Consider the following 24074-nt stretch of genomic DNA (forward strand, 5'->3'; position numbering starts at 1 on the left):
CATCAAACACAGGTCTGGTATCGTTATCTCCAGGGAGAAGTCATAAAGGAAATAAGCACTCCCTTTTTAATTTAACAGAGCAGCTAGCACCAACAGCCCTGCCTGTACCTTACCTAATCCTACTACTGCAGAAAACAGCTCTACTATGAAAAGAGTAAGAAGCAAAAAGCTGGAATGAAGTCTGCATATCACTAAGCTAATATGTAATGTGTACATTCATAGGAAAAATCGGAACATTAGTGTGTTACATTTGCAAAGAACTCTTCCAAGTAGGTTTTATACGTTGACATGTTTATTTTAGTTGGATGAACAGATTCAATGAACAAGCTGAAACAGCTTCACATTTGCCTCCCTGTAGACTTCTATAACTGAATGTTTAAAGAGATCAGAAATATGTGGATATTTGCATGAAGTAGTTCAAGAGTTATTTCTTGTTCCATGCTTCTCTTTCAAGTCTTTCACGGATTACTTCTTTTAGGTATGGTTCAAGATAATGCTTATCCTGAAAAAGAAGAGAATATAAACTTACAGGGAGGCCCAAAACACCTCAAGCCATCCCTACAGATAGTCAAATCTGAGGAGGAATGAGAGACAAAAAACACAGCCTAACAAGAAAAAAAGCAACTCAAATATTACTTTCTCCGAAAAAAGTAAACTTTGTATCTGCCAAGTCTGCAACGACAAGTTCTTTACTGCAGCAACCACTAATTCCTAACACCTCACCAACATTAACAAGCGAAGTGATGCTTCCAGCTATAAATTTAGAAACAGTGCTCTTTTGGCAGATACCCAAATATACAAGATCCACTTTAACTGGTTCAAAGTCCAACTGTAACACTCTGGAGAAACTAATTTTGAACTTAACTTCTAAACAGCACTGTAAACTTGGATTTGATGGAACACCTTGACTGTGTTTAACACTTACAAAACAAACCACTGCTTAAGGAACCATGCAACCAGTTATTCCATGCAGCAGTTACCTAAATATCACAATAACACCACAAGAAACAGCCTCTGCTTGTACAGAGAAACATAATACCCTTACATTACCCTACAGTCAAAATTTAGTGACAAAATTCCTCTCTGCCTGGTAATTTGGAGAAAGCTGAGATGGACAGTAATGAAAAGTCTGTGAATTACAAAAAAGATAATTTAGTTACATCTGAAGAGGAAGATGTAGTTTGCTTTTCAAATTACAAGATGACACTTATTTTCATGTAAGATTTCCTTTTAAATTATTCTTCCTTGGCATCTCCATGAATAAAAGCTTTGGCTCAAGATTTTTCAAAAATCCAATAAATTAATCAGAAAAGCAAGAGACCTTTTATAAGAATTTCCAAGCTAGTTACAGCTTGGAATCTGAAAGATTAGAAGACATATTTTGCCTGAATACAAACAATGTGCTATGGCTCTGAACTGTAGTTTAAGCCTTTGTCATCCCAAGCAAGATGTTATGACTTCTGCTGAAAAACAGATTTTTAAACAGCGATCAAAAGCTGTGTTTTCCAAAGGTATCCTACAAGACACACTCATTCATTCATTACAAAGAACATGTAAGCATACATCTCTTCAGAGCCTGAAAATCCCAAAGACCAGTCATGGCAGTGCCATTTAAGACCTCCAACCTTGGAAACACTCTGTACACTTACCTCTTCATACTTCACCCACTGGTCTTTTGGAAGGATCTGATGTTTCAGGCTTAAGTCGAGTGCTCGCTTTATGCGAAATATTCTTTCATTGTAAAGATGTTCTGGAAGTCTCTTCAGTGCTTCTTTTACATCGTCATCTTCATACAGTGTATCATCTCGCATTAATCCTGTACCAAGAAGATTTTATAATATCACTGAATAAATGTTCTTAAGTAAGATGTAGGATTAGCATAGGTGTTTCTACATAACATGGGCAAAACATTTCCAATGCAAAGTTACGAAGGAAAAACAAACCACTCTAGGAGAAGAGAACCACCAATTGCTCACAGTGAGCAAATGCTAAACACTGGCTTACGCACACTCTATTTACTCGGTTTTACTCCTTTTCTTAAGGAGGAGTGGGGAATACCGGTGTTTGATTCAAGGTGTTTCATAAGAGTATATATACACAGACCAGTATTCTGGATCTGGATTATGCTTACCTAATTTTATATCTGTATTTAAGATGACTGTCTAGGTAAAGAGTTTAAGAGCTCTGAATCCATTAGAGTCAGTCAACCACAAACGTGACTACCTCAGTACTTAAGAATTATTATCTAAACCCCACTGTGCATAGTATCTAGTTCTCCATTGACTATATTAAACTATGGAATCCTGAAGTTAGATGTTTGTGCCCAAGCTAGTTCTTTCCCACCCCACCCCAAATCAGAAGTTAAATCAGGAAGTAGTACCTAGTCTTCTCAAAGCCAAGAACACGCCCACACCATTTACTGGAATTAGGCCAACCTTGCTTTAAGTTTCAGTATTAACAACTTAGGACAAAACATTACTTCTGTAACATTCCAAGATTGATGAAGATTACAAGAGTATACCTGCTGACTTGTGGTTAGAGGTTTTGATCTCATGTGACTTGAATTGGTAGTAGTCTCCCAATAGAACATACTTCTTTTGAGCTATGTATTCCTGAATTCAGTTTTGTAATTTACTTCAAAGGCACAGGGAGCACGGCCACTAGGTTAATCACTAGATTGTATTTGGTGTTTCACCTCCATTTTCAGTTGTGTTGCCAGAAAAACAGCAAAAAGTATTACTGCCTTTAAGAATTTCAACACACATATAAGAAGAGGGCCTAAGCACTGCACCTCTGGAGGAAAGACCTAAGTTTATTCCTTTACAGTTGTCTTGCAATTTTTTTCTAACTTCCCCAGGGCAGGTATGTTAACTTCCCTTAAAAGATTTGCTCATATTGCAGTCAGCAGTAAATTATAGCCTCTGGATATTCAGATTCTCCTGTCATTTAGATGTCATCCTGCCATCTAAATAGTTGAAACAAACTTGATAACAACTCTGAACAAATTGAAGACAATACCACCAAGTCAACCTCCTCACACTATTTTTACACCTACTTCACCATTGCACAGGCCAGAGACACACCAAGTGAAGTTACGGTGATACAAAGCGCAGAACTAACTAAATCCTTTTTTGCACTTTGGATACTTTGCGTAAGTATTGCAGACAGACTGCTATCGGGGCAATCCCTCCAGCTTCAAGGGCAGCCTTTGGTTTAGAAGATACTGACCGGTGAAAGTGACTTGGTGGGATTAAGCTTTCAGGACTGCTTTGTGAAAGATTTCTTCCAACTGCTCTAGCTTAATCTTAGCTGTTAGAAGTTACTTCACTGAAAACAAGAGCAAACACAGAAATAACAGAAAAGCCACCGATTTGTTACTAGGTAGCAATCATGATGACTGAAGCTCTGCCAACTTTTCCCCCCTGAAAGTAGTAGCTAATTCTGATCAAAAACTTATGCCAAACTGCAGGTACATACCCCAGTTATGAACCATAAGCAATATGAGGGTTGTTACCTTTGCAGAGTTTTTAAAATTCAGTGAAACACTTACCAAGTTTGTTGAATCCAGCTGCATTATAATACCACTTGCGAATCCTGTCTAGCAGGCGGCCACCTCCTGCAACTGAATGCGACTATCATCAGTTGCAGAGCAAGATAAAACTCAACATTTACACAGTACTATGACAGTACACAAATACTTGCTGGCCACCTTCACACTCAGTAATGCAACACTACATCAAGTTTGAATTTGAACGTATATGACTTGGCCTCTCTGCTTTTCAGCATCCCTTAACTGACCCAACAGGCAGAACGAGCGCTTGTTATATACAATCATTTGACCTCTGTTTCACAGAATTTGAGTATTAGACTGCTTTAAGCCTTGAAACAATACTAACAGTTCACTGTCAAAGACAGCACCAATGCTTTTCAGCTCCATAACCCTTGCTTGAGCTAAAAACAATGTTCTACATAAAGCAAAACCACTGTGCTTCTCAGATAATTTATCTAAGCTCCACAGCTCTCACTATGGGTTAATTAAATTTCAAGGCCAGCATATTATTATGTTGTTAACCTTCCGCTCTCCTCTCCAGTTACTTAAATACTATTCCAGAGCTTCCTTTTTCAAAGAGCTTCCAAAGTCAACTGGAAAGTTAAGAGTGAAACATCAAAACAAAATAATTGACTTTAAAAAGAAAAAATAAAACATACCACATGTAGAACATTCATCTTTCCTTATCTGTGATTTTGTATAAGAAAGGTGTTTTTACATGTAAGCACATGCAATGTAGGGCCAAATACCATTAAACTAGCTCAACAAGGGTCTACAAACCCAGAAACAGCACGATATGGGCAACGCAGCCAGGGCTAGCTATCTTTCTTGACCTTAAGCCAGTAGTCTTACTAAGTCACCCCATAATATCAGTGCTACGTGTGCTACCCGTACCCCATGGGCACACTACCTCATCAGGCCTTATTCCCTCGCACGCTGGGGCTTGAGAGGAGTACGCTAAACCAGCCAAGGCTGAGCCAGCATCCGGGCCGGACACCGAGCCCGAGGCCTCTCCGGGGCAGCCCAAAGGCTCCTCCGGCGCTCCCAGAAAACCTCGGTACCGGGTAGCCAGGCTCCCTCCGCCGAGGCCCCGGCCGAGGGGCCGCTGTCGGGAGGGCCGGCGAGGTGGGACGGCCGCCCGCCAGGGCCCTGCCAGCGGTGCGGTGCGCTGCCTGCGGGCGCTGCCCCCGTCAAGGGCACACGGCGCATAGCGCACACCGGCTCCCCGGCTCCCCACCTCCCCCTCACGGCCCGCCTCGCCTCCCGGCGGCGGGACAGGGCGAGCCTCAGCACTGCAAGCGCCACGGTCGCGGCCCCGCGCGACCACCCCCGGCCGGCCAGCCGCCCACCGCCGCCTCACCGGGAGCCCTCGCCGCCATCTTGACCTCGGCGCGGCGCGCTGCTTTCTGGGTAACCCGCGGTATCCCGCCCCGGGGCCCGCCGCTGGCGCATGCGCACCGCCGGGCGGGACGCGGCTCGGCGGCGGTAGCTGAATGGCAGCGGTCGCCGCTCGGCCGCGGCTTTATGGAGGATGGTGGCGAACATCCCCAAATCAAAATACAAACCTGCGGGGCCACGGCCGTAACGCGGAGCCTCAGGAGTGCGTGTGAGCGACCGCTGGCCTCAGTTTAAGGTAATCCAGCCGTCAGTCGAGGCAGCTGAACTGATGTAACTGGGCGCTGTGAGGGCTCTTCAGACCAATAACCGCAAACGGAGGGGTAAAGGTGAATATTTGCTAAAAATTAGTTAAAGCGCAGTAAGCAAAGCACCGAGCCAATCGCAGAAAGAAGCAGAAAGCCCTCCCCGCTCAGGTATCGCAGCTGCCGGGCGAGTGGCTGTTTCTGAGGCGCAGATCACTGCCTGTCCCCAGCAGTTGCTTCAGACACGGACCGCTGCTTTTTTAAAAGCAATAAAATAAGTACGTGGAGTTATTCTGGAAATATTGCTACAGTAGGCAATTTCAGTCAGAAAATGACGCGGCCGAACGTGACACGCAAGCACCGCACGGCTCAGCTGCACCTCAGCGGGCCGCGTAGCCGGCAAGCCTCAGCTAACCAACATGCTCAGTCAAAGGCCCTTATCAAGACCAGGGGACTACAATAAGTTTGGTAATTCTAGGCCAACCATTTCCTCTAAAGAGTTTTTTTTAATTTTAAAGCCAAAAAGTATTTGGCACGATTCTCAAACAGTTCTTGTACCCTCTCTCCCGTTTCCTTTTAGTGCTCCCATAAAATCTTTTGCTTCCTTTCTTCATGGTATTTCTGGGCAGCTATTTTGGCTTAAGCTCATGCATTTAACATTTCAGAGACACTGCTTTAGCTCTGGCAGCATTTTTAGATTTAAAAATATTAAAGGAATTAAAAGCTCAAAGTTTAAAGACATTAAAAATATACGTATTCTATAATGTAACATTATAATGGTTTGTTACATGGTAATATAGATTGTGAGAAGGACAGCGGAGTAAATCTGCAAAAGCAAACTTTACTTTGGCATTATGAACGCACACACTTTCTATTAACATTAATTTTTACTAGAAAGATTAATTTTTACTAGATTGCTTGAAGATTATAGTTTGTTATTAGGCTTTAACACAATCAAAATCTAAGTAAGCATATTGAATTAGACTTAGATATTTTTATTTAAAAGGAAGGAATGGGGAAAGTGTTTAGCCATCACATTTCAGCCACCACTTTAGATGAAATATTATGCATCTCCACCAAGAACAGTCTACTCAATAGAGCATTTCAAGTGATCTTCCCAGGCCAATGGAGGGGGAAACATGAGAACGAAAGACAAAAGAGAGCATCTCAGATATATATTGCAGACAATGAATGTGGCTTTTTACTGTGTTTCAAGTGAAGATGCCCCAGTAAATCATTTTGCACCCTGCCTGTTCTGACAACATTCCTTTTCTTGGGTGTTGTAATTCAAATTCCAAATTTTCATTTTAGATAAAAGACCCACGTCATTATCCACATTTTTACTTTGGATAGAAGACCCAAGCTGTCATCCAGAGGTCACTACTATTCTCATTCTTTATGAGAATAGTAAATGTCTCTTTAACCTTACTGTATTTCCCACCTATTAGGGGAATTTAACCTTTTGAATTTTATTCATCTGTCTGCATACAAAATCCTCTTCAGGCTCTTCCATGGCTCAAGTTGGTATTTTAAGCTCCAACAGTAAGCTTTTAAAACATTAAGACTTTTTCATTAAATGAGCTTAAATGCAAATGAAAACATCTGGATTTCAGTTTCCTGAACTATTTAAACAGAAAGAATGGAAACTTCTAAACAATAAACTATCAGACAGTTTGCATTTGGGTTTAGTCAGTTTCTTCCCTTTGACCAAATACAGTGAACCATTTGATAATTCCCTATTAATGTGCTTTGCTTACTGGCAGGATTAAGTACTTTTAATACTCCTGCGATTCCTAATGTTAGCATTTACTTCAGTTCTTATAACTGAGCAAGATCTCTGTCAGCTAAGTATATACTACAGCCTCTTTTTGTATGCTTACATACAAATCTCACCGGGGTGGGGAAAAACTGCTTTACCTCCTCAACAAGCGGAAAAGTGACTTAAAATAAAAATACACATGTCCCTGAAATCTTAGGAGTGTATTTCCTTTCTGCAGTTTGCCTGGATTCAGCTTCCTGACTTTCTTTGATATGTCAAACTGAGTTTCACTGCACAGCTTTTAGGATATTAACTTCAGCAGCCAGCTTCACAGAGAAACACGTTTGTAACCAGTTGAAAAATGCCCTTTTGTATGAAGGGCTTCACGTGTGTAACAGTGTACTTCTTCCTACCCTACGAGGAAAAGCATACCATTATTAGCTGTTAAATAAAAGCAGGTAGTCACGCCACTTCTTCACGACTGCATTAGCTTGTTATTCTAATTTTTGGGAGGGAGAAGACAGAGGGTGAGACAGGGAATAAGTCACTAGCCAGTGTTTCCACCTCCTAAAATTCTGAAATTATTGAAAGAAAAAAAAAATCCACTTTAATTTACTTTTCTGTTAGTGTGCCACATCATTCACTCTCAATTAAGTTAGTAATTAGTTACAAGGATTGCATCAGTAGCAAACAACATATATTCACTTAATACTTTTGAAATATATTTCAAGTCACCATAAAGAATATTACTGACAGCCATTACATCCTACAAATGTTTCATAAGCAACTTCTTAAACCAGTAATTAAGAAGTTAAGAGACCATAAAAAGGAGTAGTTTTATAAAATGTTTACTTCATAACTTTATTCTATTCCTTTTTACATGTGTTACTAATTAAAGTGTTTTTAAGAATTTTTCAAAGTCCTGCATAGAAGCTTTGGCAACCACTGTACAAAACACCTCATCGGGCAAGGATACTAGCTGGTCCAGAGAGATGTAGCTGGGCTGTGCTGGGTCATACTGGGCTCTTCCCAAGAATGTAAGAAACATATGTCTCTCTCTGATTCGTAATAGCTTTGAGTTGAAAACCTAAGAAAGAAAGAAAGGGAAGAATGTTTTAGGCTGGCTAAATTTCAGATTCTGATTAATCTAAAGTAAGAGCATTTTTTAGACAAACTGAAGATCTAGGAAGAAAACAAATAACTTGCATCTTTTCTCCTAATTTATGTCAAACACCAGGTAGGTTACATTTATACATAAATTACCTAAATTCTAAATAAATGCTTCAGTACAATATGCTGAGGTACATAGACAAGGGAAATCAGGGAGTGATAATAACTCCCTTAAGCACATTAGGTTTTTTCATTATATATGATAACTATATTACTTTTGTGTAATCACAGCCAAGAAAGAAACAGGGAGCAAGAATACCAAGGCATTCTTCCCATACTGCCAGAAGTGTTTATACTCTATATATTTCTCTACTATACATAGATTCAGGTGAGCATTGTTGTAAGGAAGAAGTGAACAGGTGACCACATGGAATAATACGAGTCAATACAGTGACAAGGGAAGAGGTGAGCGGCTGCGCCTCCTGCCATAACACAGCCAAAAGGCACAGTGCAGTGGTTCAGAACAACCTCTTTTCTTCTGCTGCACAGCAACAGGTACCTTTGAAGATAGTTGTCACAAAGACAATTCTAGACAAAGATGAGAACAATGGTAAGGGAAGCATGGAGGAAATCAGTGGAATGTCTAAAAAGAGAGAGGGGCAGGGAAAACAAGAGATGCACAGTTAAGGAGTCTTAAAAGCAGAGATTTAATTGCATTTCTGGGCAGTATAACTGGAGAGAGAAGCTGCTGGTGAAAACAAGAATGCTAGAGCAATGAAAGTGAGCAGAGATTCACTAAAAAGGAGAGATTCCACCACGGAAGGAAGGACTTCCTGAGGATGCAAACTAATTTGAACTAAGACAGAAAACAAAACTACCATTTCTGCTCTGCCTTCTTTGAATTTTGAAGGGGAGTCAGAAGACAGGGAAAAAACCTTAACCACTGTTTATGGAGCTAGCTGACAGGAAGGATGGTTACAACAGCAGCTGTAACATCAGAGATTATTTGACAATAGGAAGTTCTGTATGCCTTTTATTTTTAGCATTACTGTCATTCAGGATAGCAGCAGCAACAGATGAACACAAGTATGCATTTGTGAATGCCCAAGTTAATGGCCAGACCACATACAGAGTTGCACTAGCCACATCCTGGAACTCTCAGTGTTTGAGAATGGATGGGAAGAACAGGGAAGAGAGACAGCGACTGCACCGAGAACAAGGACTAGAGAAAACTCTCCACTTACACTTCCAAACAAAGGGAAGAGAAATAATGAGGTGAACCACCACAAAGCCAACAATAAGACAACTGAGAAGGAAGTAAGCAAAACTTGTCACTTACAGGTGAAGGAGGGCAAAAGTGACACACAGATTGGAGCTATAGCAAGCATCCTTGGTAAGTAATGATATGTTAAATAGCAAGATAAGTAACCAAAATCCTGGGGAGCAGTTTTATTTCCCCATATAATTTTGGCTTTTTAGCCAGTTAGATTAGACAGTTAAATTCCCTACTAGACTTGCTTTAGGAAGAAAATCATTGCAGTTCAGAAGTTGTAATATGTGATTTGTTGTTTTTTAACTTGTAACAAGGTAGTGTGACTGTATGTCAGCACTGGATGAAGTGACTAATGCTTTCAGCTTTTAATTTGTGAGGGAATAACAGTAATGAGATAAAAAAACCCAAAAGGGTCATCAAGAAACTAATCTATTTTCACTCCTGTGATTTTGTAGCTAAGGATGCAGCAACAGGAAAAATCAATGAGAATCTGATTGCCTAACTTCTCTTACATTTAAACTATGTTTTCAGATCATAGAATCTATAAAAATTATTTTTTAAATTAGACAAATCCAAAAGAAATGTTTATATATATGTGTCTAATGAACAGATCTTCCACATGATCTGTCTTCACTTGCATCTCTTTGCTAGATAAGATTTCAGGACAAGGAACACCTAAGCAGGCAGTAATCTCTCTTGCACGAATCCAGAGGAGATGAGCGTAACTACTTATGTTGAAAACTTAAAAATTCACAAGACTGGGGGTGGTGGTGCCACGAGTGCCAGGGCAAGAAGGGCACTTCCACACTGCAATCCTCACTGGTTGCTGAACTGCTAATAAAAGTTATCCCAATTAGAGTAAAAGCCACAGACAAGTTGAAGAATTTATGCGTGTCCTGCATACGTGAGGCTCCACCTTCAGCACCAAACTAGTGAAGCGGTTTTGCAAAAAGCACAGTTTATGCCCAGATTAACAGCTCACCTGAGGAAAGTGAGTAAGCATGTTGTGGGGAATGCCCATTATGTTGTGTAAGTAGTCAAATGTCTGTCTGAGTCTCTTTTTACTTGCAGTTAAAATCTTGGGGGTTTTAAACACGATCTGTTGAATTTCATTATGTTGAAAACCAAGTTCAATCTGGAAAACCTGAAAAAGGGCACAATTTTACCTTCAAGAGTCAGGTACAGCAAACTTAGCTTATTTTAACATGCCACTGAAACTAACGCAAAATTCTTCTACCCTTTATCACACAGCAACACGAATGAAACCCACAATAATATCTGCCACTCCAGTTCTTCTCAAGTCAGACAGTGCAAATTATTTATCATTCTGGATTAAAGTCTAATTTGTTTATAGAGTATCCCTGAAGCAAAGATGACTTCTGTGAATGCTATGCGTTTTTCAGCTTGGCTGAGATACGAACATAAAAAGCTGTGTCTCAATATGCCTGGTAGTTACAAGCATAAAAATTCTCTCCTATGAGTCTTTTATCAGTTTCAATACCAAGCTGTCAAAAGAGACCGACTCTCTAGTTGTGGAGCTGTTGAGCTCTGTAAAACACAGCAATCAAATAGCTAGCGACTGCTTTTGTTAATGTGTTATTGCTTTTGCTAATGTATCCAAGTTATATTTTTATATTAGGGAGTATAATTTCAGTCCTGTAATCTTCAACTGAAGTCTGTTGAACCTGAAAGAGATGTGTGGAATTTGCAGTGTATTCAGTTTATTTTACAGTTAGTTAATGTCTACAGTAATACGTCTTTTTCAGAGACTGCCCTGAGTCCAATTATGGTTTCCCAAAAGGAGAAACAGAACACATTTTTTCAATAAAATCATGAACACTCCTCCTAAAGTGCAGAATGGCAAGCAGTTCATTGAGTTGTTGAGAAAGGAATTCAGCATTCAAGAGTGTCTGGTAACTCAGCCACTTCTTCTATCCTCCAGTGACATTTACAAGCAGCTTGTTTTAAGTCATGAAGTGGGCATGCTTGCCTGTCAACATAACTAGACTTTCAAATCCAACTCAGGTATTTCTTCAGTTGGCGAAAAGGTGGTGCTTTTTGTTTTTCCAGTTTGATGTGCCAGGACTGCAGCTCTTTTCCAAAACTGCCTGGCAAATACAAAGGGAAGGGCTTAGATTCTGTGTTTTGAAGCTACCTTAGGACTTCCAGATCCTTGCAGGGAATTGCTGCTAGAGGTGACTATCATCAGGTCTTTCAACTCCTGGTTCTTCCTTATCTGCTTTATAAATATTTGCATATCTCAAGAAATACTAAAGAACTAAGACAGCATTCAAGTATGAAGAGTTGTGTTTGCCCTTTAGCGGTGTCTTCCACAGATGTGAGTTGGCAGGGGTAACTTGCTGCATTTAGATACACAACCGAGAGTAAGACCTGATGTTAAATCAGTGGAGATGTATAGCTGGCCCCACTGTAGACAGTGGCAATTGTGGCAAGAATCTTGAGCTTTTCTTTTCTACTCTGTGAAATGGAACAGCGCTCTCTTGGCATGAATGGTGAGCTCAAGTCTAAGTTGCTTTGACTGCTCTCAGTGTGACAGCAAACATATTTAATATTCAAAGACTTTCTAGACCACATATGCTAATATCCTTACAGTGTACGCCCCAGCAATATTCAACATACTCTGTATGATTCCCACAATAGGCAGTGGTAACACAAGCTTTGCAGTTCCACCCTATCAGTGAATCTCTAACTGTACTTGAGGAAACCTTCAGAGGACCAAATAAGCCATCCTTCTGCTCACTTAGTCCATGATTGGGATCTTCTGACAACCAGTATCAGCTGCTGCTGTTGTTTCTAAGTAACAGCCCACTCCGAAGGAGGGATACCACCAGATCACTTCTGAACTGCTCGTGTATGGTTCCACTTTCAGAGTGCTAGCTTAGGACATGCAGGTCTGAACCTGGATTCTGAGTCTGAGACATCCACCCTCCCGAAAGGCTGGAGCTTCTAAGTATCAGTAAATTTCAATATTGAGGACCTAAAAATCCTTCCTCTGTCTCTAGAACATATTAAAAATAAGGATGCTACACTATACACTTTTTGGTAGATAGACAACATAGTTGCATAGAACTGAGGATCTTAAAAACACATTCAGTATAATATACTGAATCCCTAGCCTGTGGAAACAATGTTCATTAAAAAGAAAGCACTATTAATTGGAACAGTCTGCTACTTTGCAGTCTCCTCCCTTGCCACACACACATTTCAGATTGCAAGATTCCCAGTGTTTAATAGTTTCAGAGCAGTGAGTCTGTCTGAAAATTATGTATTTTAATTCATAGCTACGCGTTATAGGATAATGGGATTTCTCAAATTGTTACACTACATCATGCTGTTTGGCCTAGATGGCTTTATAGCACAATAATTAAACCAATACATAGTTACATTTTCAAAAGGGAAAGGAGTCCCTGTGGGTTTGAAGTTATTTACCCAACAGTTGTTAATAACGACCATCTGCTATCAGACAATAGGTGTCAAATGCACATTTTGGCAGCCTAGCTACCTGCCAAGAAGAAAATAATCAACTGCACATTTCTTGCTCCTAAATCCTCATGGACAATCCAAGTTAGCAAAAAAACATAATAATTAAGGAGGGGAAAAAGGAAAAAAAAAAAGAAGAGGGAGCAGGCCTTGTTTTTCACTCATTGTAAAGAAATGGGCAGCAATTGGTGTTATCAGATGGCAACTTTTGGGAGGAAGGGGCCCAGATTAAGTTTCTAACCTACATCAGAGTAGAAGACAGAATAAGATACCGCTCCACATACACTGTAAGCTTGCAAGCTATAGCAGAAAAGAAATTGTTTTACAAAATCCTCAGTTACTTTATCTCTCCACTAAAATTATTTCACTGAATTCTTTCTGTGCAGGATTCTCCTGCAGGAATTTAACCTTCTGACAACTTTTAAAACTATGTGGATACACAATACACTTTTAATATCTACTAGTAAGCTCACCTGAAGATTTTCTTTTACAGGCCCTATTTTGCCAGTCAGTAGCCTTGGAAGACGAATTACCAGATCTTTTGTCTACAATTAAGGAAAACACACAAAGGAAAGATTATTACTGAAAACTTGTTTGTGAATCCATCTGTGAAAGAAAGATGGAGATCTCATATAAACTCTTTTTTCCTAGTTGAAACAGGGATGCACTTTCACTTGCATTTCATTTCATTGCTACGCCAAAGCTGAGTTTGCATGCAGCTGCAGTATATTAAGATGCAAAAAGTTACTCAAATATGTTCATCTGAAAAACAAAAAATAACATAGCTGTTGTAAAACAGACAGGAAGAGGGAGTAAAAGCATATCCCAAAAAAGCATATGACTGGGCTCAAGTGCCCAGTCTCTCTTGGTGCTGAAGTTGTTTCTTCCCATCTTTTTGGAAAAAAAAAAAAGTGATCAAAACACTACCTGATAGAGGCTATAAAAGGATTTTTCAGCTGCAGTGGAATTTGACTGCCTCAGGATCTGGTTAGACCATAGTATTATGGCCATACAAGAACTCTACATCCCTTAAGCCATGTGTACAAGGAATTGACTAAACACTTTTCCAGAGAAATCTCTTACCCCAAGCATGGAAAGGCCAGCAACAGGCACTGCAACAGGCACTGTGACAGCTCAGCTAACAGAGCCATCAGAAGAACACCAGTTTCCACTTGGAATGTGACATTTATTGCAATCCCCAGCTACTGCAGGAAACAACTAACACTGCCCACTTATTCCAGGAAAGTCTAGTTACTACCTTCTCTGAAGATCCTGAAGCGTGGTTCTACATACCTGCTAAGCACATAATGCGGTAAGCACTCACCAGCAAACCCAGGGGTTCCTCCTGGTGAGCTGCACGTATGATTTGGCATTTAGTTTGATATGATGTTCGCAGATTAGACTATTTTTCACCAATGAGTTAAGTATGTTACAGTATCTTGAAGAGATGAAGAGTGCCAATTAATTCTCTAGAAGTTAAAACAGCTGCTTTCTGTTTCAGCAATGGATCCTCCAACCCACCTCAGATAATAAAACTGGACGCACACATGCTTGTTTGAGAATAACCTACAGTAGATCATCTTCAAGAACTGTACTTCAGGACCTTTGAATGTTAGATGTCCACACTACTTCTATAGACAGTTAAAATCATGTTCTTCTCTTGTAACGCTCTGTGTTACCATCGGTCATGTCACTAATGTTTGTGGATAACCTCCAAACACTTGAAGTACTTATGTTCCAAGGCCTTACAGTTGTCACTGTCAAAGTTCCTAAAGACTTGAGTGTATAGTCTTTACCTTTTTTACACTGAGGCCAAGTTCGTTTTTGAAGAAACCCAGTCTGTTATCCAGTCTTTCCACTGAAAACAGCAGCAAATATGGAGCTCTTGAGACCATCTGAGCAATTTCTGCCTTACCAAATTTTTTTGATTTTAGGTAAGCCACTCTAGAAAGAGAACAAAAACAAAATAAAATCCAGTGATGAAAATTTTATTGCCTCCATTTATTCAGTACTTGCTTAAATTCCTCAGTGATATCTTATAAATGGACAGATGTTCTAGCATTAACATGCAACCCTGCCAAAAATAATTAGGGGGAAATCTGCAGTTATCATAAAAGCAAAATACCATCCCTTCCAATTAATTAGAAGTAAAATAAACCTCAGAGCAGAATGTCAATACTGAAGACAGATTTTAATTCCTTCCAGCTGTACTTAAGCAGATAACTATGTTAACCTACGTTTAACTACCAGCCTGTCTCCTAGATTGCAAACACATTAATAGATCATCATAGGCTATGGACAAGAAGATATATACAGCCTTTTGCTATTTTAATGAATTCCATTTCTACTGCTGAAAGAACAGAGTACTATACCTCATACATCCCTATTTTGCCAATAGTGCTGGAGTCGAAATATCATACAACAATGCTATCTGTAGAGACATCGTCCAAAAAGACATTTCTAAATCCACTGAAGTTACTTTTGTTACAATAGGTCCCTACTTTCAGTCACTGGTCCAAGGACTTAGTTACAAAACATCTGGTTGTCAGAAAGGAAAAGGAGCTGACTAGAGTTCTTATGCTCAACAAAGCTTGATTTCTTCCTTTCCAACTCAAAACTTTTTCCAAACTTTGTTGAATTCAGTGAAAGTGAAATCCTATTTCGATTACTACTTGCAGTAGTTTATTACCATAGCTCCCAGAAAAAGGAATGGGGGGAAATACAGCACATGAAATAAGAAGTGACATGATTAACCCATGTGATACCATTTACAAAAAACCTGAATTTGAAGAGGTTCCCTTTGGTTATAGATAAACACATACAGAAGTATTTGCTGTCAGACTAACTTAGAGTAGTCAAGAACTGAATTTATCTGGCAGTAATTAAAATACTAAATGGATTGCAGAATATTCTGCAGAAGAGGGTATTCAGCAAAAGATGGGCTGTGTGTTAAATCATGTCGTGTGGAGATAAAAAAAAAGAAAAAAACCAAAACCAAACCAAACCTTCCAGCCTTTACAACCTCCCTCTCTTTCCACAAGCCCTCAAAAATGAAGTCATCACAAGCCAAAACTCTCTAGACAGAAGATCTAAGAACAATGGGTAGAGGACCAAATCCTAGCTGAGCAGGCACACCACCACCAAAGGTAGCAGCCTTAGGCTCCAGACAGTGTTGATGGAACTGGCTGCAGAAGCCTCAGAGACAAGGAGTGGTTTGGAGGGGGAGAAATGCAGAACACAACAGTGAACAACTGCCCATTCGAAAGTTATCCCATTACATTTTGAATGCTGCAGCTTGGCTACACTATACTTCTTCCATTCAATTTTTCAAGAGGACAACTGCCAAGTACCCTAGAAACACAGCTATATGAGTAGATTAAAAATAAAACCTTTCGGTTTTCCTGACTCCCCTCCACTTGTTTTCTCTTAACACATCATTAAGATTCACACCTGAAACATATCTTTGCATCCTGGAAAAGCAGGGAAAAGCTTTAGAGGGATGGCAAGATTCTAATAACCTGACTCCAGAAACTGGTATATTAAAGAAGCACAATCATCCAACCTGACCGAAGTTTGAGATAAATTTGTGAGTGTTGGCATCAAGGTTAGCCCTCGTTCTGCTACAGGGGTGAGCAGTTCTATGTAGCACATTAACAGTTTTAAGTCATCATTAACAATACCGTAAAACAAAGCATCTGGTGCAGCTGCAGTGCAGACACTGATTTGCAACTGTCAGAATTGTTATGAATTATGGAATGTTTTGACTTTTACAGTGTTTATCTGAAGTCAAATGCCAAATCCATTGAAATTTGTGTTTTGTTTCCTGGCAACATGGAATCCATAGCAATAAAACATTCCAGAGTGATGTAACCAATACCATGTCCATCTGCACCGAAGTGTTTATGCAAAGGTGATACTCAGCTTTCAAAAGACAGCTATGAGAGACACATTCACTTCATGGCCTGCCACACAGCTCCCGCAGCACACTTACTTTAAAGCTTGCAGGAAAGCATTCACCAGTGCCAGAGGTAAACTCACTGAAAAACCAAGCTGCAGAAAATGAAGTACTAACCAGACCGTACTACAGGACAGTCACTGAAAAGCAAATCTGACTTCACAGGAGAGTTAGAATGTTTATCATAGCAAAACATACTGTCTTCAGAAGAGTATAAGCAACTCCGACATTTAGATTCAAAACTACTGCTGAAAAATGACACAGGCTCTTTTTGGATAGTGTTTCTGAAAGGCCACTTACAGAACAGGAGGATGGAAGAACAGAGGAGAAAGAAGAAAAGTCAGGTCTGTGTTAGACATAAGTCTACTAATGTGCCTGTCTCAAAAAAAAAAAAAAAGTATTTTCAGATTTCTGTCTTAGACAGCTACTACATGCAAAAGCCAAGCAGAAAGACTTTATTTTCTGGAATTTTTAAAGGTATTTTAAGTACATTACAAAGTACACGCACACAAAAGTTGTACTGCAAAGAACTGTTGATTAATGCAAGTCTGTCTGGAGTAATTTTAAGAATTAAAGTCCATCCTGCAATTTTTTCTATAATCAACACACCTAATGGAAGTATGAATCTGAAGAATACAGCAATGCCATTTCAGAATCAAATTCGTATAGGTACACACCAAACAAATACAGCTGAGTAAAGAAAGCTAGGATCTCTATGACTGCAAAACAGAGACTAGTTAAAAAAACCAAACCACCAAAACAAAACAAAACCAACCCCAAAACAAAACGAGATAAAAAAATCCAACCATATAGTCTGGTGCTGATACCTTAAGTCTCTCATGTCTTAATGGGATCCCACCTGCAAAAATATGGAATGAAGTACTAAAGCAAAGGAATACAGAGAAGATGACTGTATCCATAAACCAAGAAGGAGGAAGACTGGAACAAGCTACCACACCATCCCTAGGGCAAAGTACCTTTGCAAAACTCATTGCGGATTCGTGAAAATATGGCCTCAAAACCTACATTCAGTTATTTCAGATAAATGAAGAATTAAGAATAACTTTTTTTAAAAAATAGATAATTTATATTATTACAATACATTATTTTAAAGATCTGGACTTTTAATTCCAGTTATTTAACTTAGGGAAGATTTTTCTTTAGAAGTAAAAGGTTTTCTGCCACAAATACAAACCTCATCTTTAAAGCTCTAGAACTAGTCCTCCGAAGTTAACAATACAAAACCACTAAGGACAGGCTTCTGCAAATAGATATTTACAGTTACAACCATAAAACCTCAACTTTACCAGCATCAGCACAGGTCTATCCATCACTGCAGGATGAAGTCCAGCATCCCAGATTAAGACCACTAACGGAACAGTTGAAATCTGCACTCAGATGCACACATATGTGATAAAACAGTACAGTGATGGCTGATTTCCAACACAGGGAGAACAGACAGCTGCTCGGAGTAACAGCTTAGACCATGGCGGGTAGATCTGCCACAGCTCCTCAATATTCTTGTTTTGACCACCTTTTCCTTTTAACTCAGCTACAGGTTTTTAAAGCTACTTTATGTTGCAGTATTATCCCATTATGTCTCTAGAGCTGATCAGACAAAGATTTGTTAATGAAATAACAACTGCCATTAAAGAGGAAGTCCCACTGTTGTCAGAGAACAAGAAATACAATTATACAATTTGATTCAGACAACACTCGAACTACTGAAATCGGCAGACTTTAGTCAACTTCTGACACAAATCCCATCATTTTCCAAGTCATGCTGCTGGAGAAGGAGGAGTATGTGTCCACAGTTATCTGATATCTTCAGTGCTTACTTTCATTCAAGTAGCCTTTATATTCAGAATGCAGCATTTTCTGAAGTTAGTGTTCTCTAATAAGCTAGACCACATGAAGTACAGTGCAGTACACAGCATCTAGATTTAAGACATTAAAAAGAGCAGAGAGCAGTAGGAGAGGGTGATACAGAAAATGAAAGTTTGACAGTAAATGCAGAAAATAGCTTGTTTCCCCTGCAGTGTCAGAAGAAAGATCCATAAACACAATGGCTTTTCTTAAAAAAAAAAAAAAAAAAAAAAAAAAAAAAAAAAGAATTCCACCTTTGGTGCTTTTGATACACACAGAGATAAGCTTAAAAAAACAAACCGAACTCCACAGGGCAGCTAACTAAATAAGCTTTGGTTTAAGATACGAAATCCCCTAAAGAGACTGGTATTTACCCTTATGCTCAGACAAGCTGGGTGACACTGAGGAACATTCTAGGGCCATACAAGTGTGAACACTCACAAGAATTAGTTCATTGTAGTCTTGTGTTCAGTTTGAGCTGGACAACAGGGAAAAAAAGTCACCAAAACCTCTGCTGCTATTAGAAGTAAACAGAAGAGATCTGGTCTGCTTCTTTTACTGCAGAATTCACAAGGTAGGGGTAGACATATAATCCAGAAGAGCAGTTTCAAACCATCACTGAAGAGGTTAGTATTGTTCTGCAAATTTAGGTAAAGCCTCAGGGACCAACATTTTGGAATCTAAGCTGACACAGGTAAAGCAAGTGGCCTAGGATGGCAAACTGCTTCCTCTGTGGCACAGAGACAGGGATAAGCAGTAAAATTTTTTAATGGACAGTTTTCAGATGGATCAGGGTGTTGACTCAACATACGATAACACCACATGTTAATGCTGACTGATGGGAAGGCACAGGAACATGGAGCCTGGGAGCAAGTGAGAAAGGAAGCAGCAGCAACACAGGTTCAGCCAAGGTTAAGCCAACTGGAAAACCAGATCTTCAAGCCAAGGGGCTTAACACCCTGCTGCTATTTGAAAGGCTTACCTGGTTTCTAAAGCTTCCAGATCTTCAGCAAGGATGTATGGATTTTTGGTCAGGAACGGTCCCAGCTGGTTGTCTTCTACACCCACATCCTTAAGAAACAGAAGTATTTCTCTTATATCTTTTTCAAAGTCCAAGGTCAGTAAGAGTTGACCTGCCTTTTGACGTTTCTCCACCTGGGATAAGTCAACTCCTACGACAAACAAAATTAGATACTGTTTTAATTAAACACGGACCTTACTTCCTCTAAATGTTTCAGGAAGCCATCTTGAAATGGACAGGACTACTCCTTTTTTGCACTGATTTAGCATGCTTCAATTGCTCAACACAGCAAGGTCACAACACCTTGTGTGTTGTGGAACAATTTCAGACAAAACAAGCAGTAGTTTTAGAAGCTTTGCTAAGTTTATATTTTGAGGGAAGACATTTGCAGTGGCATGTGAGGAATCAAGTACACTAGCATGGGCCACATGTAGAGACCTACTCTTGTGGCAAAGCAGTACACGTACAAGGAATTCCCAACTCCATTATACAAGGGGAAGGGACGATTTTGCAGTGAAGTGCCTTTGGATACTGGCTCACATATAGCGATTTGTTACTGCATGGAGCCAAATCACCCCCTCTCAAATATTTATTTCTCCAACCTCCTTCTAGTGTTCGTTGGGACTTCTGGGAGACAAGGAGGTGGCCAGCAACTGTGAACTCATCTATCCCTGCCCAGTCCAAGTGCTTTTTGATGAGAAGTAAGGTTCTCTTCCATCCCTTCCTTCTTGCCTCTCCAGTTTCCTGTGCCCCACTTCTAAAGTTCTGCACAGCAACCACTCTCCTTCCTTCCTTCCAAGGCCAGAAAGCTGCAATTTCTTCTGCAGCAAATTAAAGCATCTTTAACCAGCCCAAAAGAAGAGAGACCAATGAAGTTACACAAGGTGCTCCCCACCTCTGGAAGCTATGGGCGATGCCTCCTAGCATCCACAGCACTGAGACAAAGCTAGCCAGTCTTGTCTTCAAGTAATACAGCATTGCTAGCTAGTCATGAAGTCCCGTCTCTTTTTCCATTTACCCTGGATAGCTTTCTGCTGCCCTTAGCCATTGGTCACTGTGCCTACTTTCAAGTTTACAAGGCAACCAGTAGGATCAAAACACAAATTGTAGAATCCCCAAAGCTCCAGATATAGGCAAACCACATAAACACAAACAAAATCACACATACCTAGGTGGACAAGTTTTGCCAGGGTTTCTGAGTGATCAACATAATCTCGGAGTGTGGAAGATTGAAGGGGAAGAAGTGGTTCTGCAATGATCTGTACAGCTTCTTCCTCAGAAATCTCCTCCAAAGCAGACGAAGGTGGGATATCATCCCAGTCTAAGAAACAAATATAGAAGACCTAAATGCATTTTGTGAAAGACAAAGCTGCTCCCACCAAACACGATCCAGATCTCTTAAAATTCAGTTCAAAATGCAAGAACACCATGCAATGACACGAACAGCCAATCTATTATTATTTTAAAACATAGTCTCTACTCCCAGTTTTTGTCTCTGTTCCATCTCCTTGTCACTGCCAATCAGCTCTTGCTCATGTGGCCAGATCTGAGCGTAGTACCCGGCAAGCCTGCCTTTTTTCTGCTGCCTTGATCAGTGTAGACAACAGATCACATCACCTTCTTGAAAAAGAATTTTCTTTCATGTCTTTACAAATGCATGCTTGCCTGACGCTATCCAGATCAAAGGCGACTGCAAAGATTATTTTTCAAAACCTGACAAGCCTGCTACTCTGTGCCTCTCCTGAATCTGATGCCTGAACTGTGGTTGTTTTAACTTTCAAGGTATTTCACAGCCAACTCCAACTAAGCTATCGTGTCTTATCCATTACAGAATGGCTGCTGACTGCCACCACCTCTAACAGCTAAGGAAGTCAAGCTCCATTTCCTAGTCGTTGAAGTTTCCAAGTGAATATCATTAGTTTCCCCTTAAGTGTTCCAAGTCAGAGGCCAGTGTCTTTTTAAAAAAAAACATTTCTCTAAACTGATCCATTTTTCCATTGATAGGGGCTCACAGAAGGTAGATCCAGGTTACTGTTGTACAGGCTCACTGCTAGCATCCAATACTGACTGACAGTCCTAACTATAAACTCTTCAGGATGGTGATTTTCCATGTCCTGTACCTTTGCCCAAGGACTTCCTAGAGACTAGGGTCAAAAAAACCAAAGCCACACCAGAACTACCAAGACAGGTACCATAATAAGTAGGAAGATCCTATTGTTCTAGGAAGAGTTGCACAGACTAGCTCAATAACTATTGAAGGTCTTGCCACTTCTTTTTCTCAAAGCCTCAGAAACAAAAGCACAGTAAAACAGTTTTAGCAACATTTACACCTTAAACAGTAATAAGAACTCTCTAGGAATCTATATGGATATCAAGCATTTCCCTTCAACCTGTTGAGGACTGAACCAATACACACCAAAGTCCATTCTGGAAGCATGGATGCCATTTTTTTGCTACTCTAACTTCGTTAAACATCCTATCAAGAAACATACCTCAAGTTACCACCCCCACCCCCCCCCAAAAAAAAAAAAAAAGTTAGCAATTATGTTTATTCCTTTATATACACTGCCAACTGGGCAAAATGCTCCACACACGCATATACAACAGTAAGTCTGCTGGCAGATAAAAATCTGGCACGTAAATAAACTGCACCGCAGGTGCAGACACATAGGAGCTGGCTGACCTGTCAGTTCTGGTGCAGCACTGTTTCCAGAACCAGCTGCACAAACACACAGTTCTCAGTTGAAGCTCTGAGCCACCCCAAAAATAAGCTCTGTAGGATCCAAGTTGGCTGGGCTCAAAGCAGAATCTGAACATACAAGACTGCTTAGTAATCCAGAGCAAGTTTCCTCGGCATACTAGATTTTTAGAGGGTGGTATTTTTTTTTATCCTCACTTAGATATAAAAGTACAGAAAAGTGAGGCAATTTCCTCAGGGCAACACCACCAAGGGGGTCTCTCCTTTCCTCAGGAGAAGCATTTCAATGAGAAGCATTTCTCATGAGGGCAGTGCTTAACTTAGGCAGGCTTCACACTCTGCTGCCTCCTGTTGTTCATCCCTGGTGATTCACACGGCTGCTTTGTGTGAGCTGCTCCAGGGGTGGCCTCTCCCACTCCTGTCCCCCAAAACACAACAAACCCCTTTATTTTGTTCCAGTACAACTACAAGGGAAAGACAAATGCTCAGCTGCTGCAGGTTGAGTTACGAAGAGCTCTTCAAGCAGCAGCTTGACTGACATTTCTACCCGAAACATATCTTTATCTTGGCTTAAAGGTATACTTCATAGGCTAGAGCGACCACACGACTTCTGCGTTAGCTACGGGGCCAAACCCAAGGGAAAGTCAGGAACTTCAGTCAAATATTTTAGATAAACAGGCCAAAAAATGGGGAGCCAAGGGTAACAGTGAAAGCATTATTTGGAGATTCGGGAGAAATGGTATCTCTAAGGCCTCTTACCTTCATACAGTATTTTTGCGTTCAGGTTAGGTAATGTTTCTGCTTTTGGTTGTTCCTGTTTTACTGGTGAGGGCAAGTTACTTTCGGGAGAAGAAAAGGATCCATCCTCGGCACCGCCAGGCGGAGAACAGCTCCCTGCAGACACCCGCCTGCAAGCCTGCGATCTCCACGGAAGAACGTCATTTCTAGAGGGCAGCAGAGTCGGAGGGGCGAGCCTGCGGCGCGCCTGTGCGCTCCTGCTGCTGCTGAGCCTCCGGGGGAATTCAGCAGCGCGGGCCGTTTGCAGCAGGCAACGCCAGCGGGAGAGCTGCCGAGCCCACGAAGCCATCCTCCTCCTCAGCGCAGCGTCCTGCCGGGAGACCGCGGCCCGAGGAACAGTAACGCAGCGCTGCCTCACCTCGCCCGCAGGGCTGGGACCGTGAGCGTTAATTCCCTGGGCATTAAAGCAGTAATTACTCGTTACAAAGCGCTAAGTAGCTACTTTGAGGCTTTAAGCGCCTGACAAACGGAGGTATAACTGAGGAGACGAGCCGCCTCTGGACGCCTCCGCCCGCTCGCCCTTGGGAGCGCAGGGGGAGCCCAGCCGGGACCTACACTCTCCCCGAAGGACGGGGCCCTCCCCGTCACCTCACAGGCCGCCCTCGCCGCTCTTTGCAGGCCGGGGGGCACGCAGCGAGTGGGGCCCGCGGGAGGACGAGAGCGATCGCGGCCGCCCCCGGCGCACCCTCCCCCCCAGCACCCCGACCATCCGCCAGGCCCCGCCGCCACCTCACCTTCCCCTCACACCGCTCCCGCCCGCCGCCCAGCCCACGTGTGTGCCCCCCGCCCCAACCCGGGCGAGACCATTCGGGGAGCGGGGGGGGGAAGCAGACAGAGAAGGGTTCTTCCCACCGCTTGGTCGAAGGGGGAGGTGTGGCTCCGCCTCCTTCCCCCCCCCACTCC

The 24074-nt window shown here is 41.2% G+C and overlaps 2 protein-coding genes and 1 long non-coding RNA gene across 4 annotated transcripts; 1 reads left to right on the plus strand and 2 right to left on the minus strand.

The window, feature by feature from the left end:
- Positions 1 to 270: 270 nt before the first annotated feature.
- UQCRB (ubiquinol-cytochrome c reductase binding protein) lies at positions 271 to 5009 on the minus strand. Its single transcript, XM_075085454.1, has 4 exons — positions 4911 to 5009; positions 3551 to 3622; positions 1650 to 1816; positions 271 to 502 (listed from the first exon to the last, which is right to left on the minus strand). The coding sequence occupies exons 1-4, from the start codon at positions 4927 to 4929 to the stop codon at positions 425 to 427; spliced, it is 336 nt and encodes a 111-aa protein (XP_074941555.1). The 5' UTR covers positions 4930 to 5009; the 3' UTR covers positions 271 to 424.
- On the plus strand, positions 4998 to 14822 carry LOC142053597 (uncharacterized). Its single transcript, XR_012659270.1, has 3 exons — positions 4998 to 5183; positions 13327 to 14145; positions 14335 to 14822. It is a non-coding gene; the product is annotated as an uncharacterized LOC142053597 (long non-coding RNA).
- Positions 7782 to 24063, minus strand: MTERF3 (mitochondrial transcription termination factor 3). 2 transcript variants are annotated; one of them, XM_075085452.1, is made up of 8 exons: positions 23906 to 24063; positions 23133 to 23565; positions 20844 to 20996; positions 19637 to 19826; positions 14630 to 14777; positions 13307 to 13378; positions 10315 to 10476; positions 7782 to 8036 (listed from the first exon to the last, which is right to left on the minus strand). In XM_075085452.1, the coding sequence occupies exons 2-8, from the start codon at positions 23458 to 23460 to the stop codon at positions 7842 to 7844; spliced, it is 1248 nt and encodes a 415-aa protein (XP_074941553.1). In that variant the 5' UTR covers positions 23461 to 23565; positions 23906 to 24063; the 3' UTR covers positions 7782 to 7841. The 2 variants fall into 2 exon arrangements, with proteins under 2 accessions (XP_074941553.1, XP_074941554.1); XM_075085453.1 differs by lacking the exons at positions 13307 to 13378; positions 23906 to 24063 and having other exon boundaries at positions 23133 to 23899.
- Positions 24064 to 24074: the final 11 nt, after the last annotated feature.

This window comes from Phalacrocorax aristotelis, chromosome 2, assembly GCF_949628215.1.
Source record: "Phalacrocorax aristotelis chromosome 2, bGulAri2.1, whole genome shotgun sequence".
NCBI classification, from domain to species: Eukaryota; Metazoa; Chordata; class Aves; order Suliformes; family Phalacrocoracidae; genus Phalacrocorax; species Phalacrocorax aristotelis.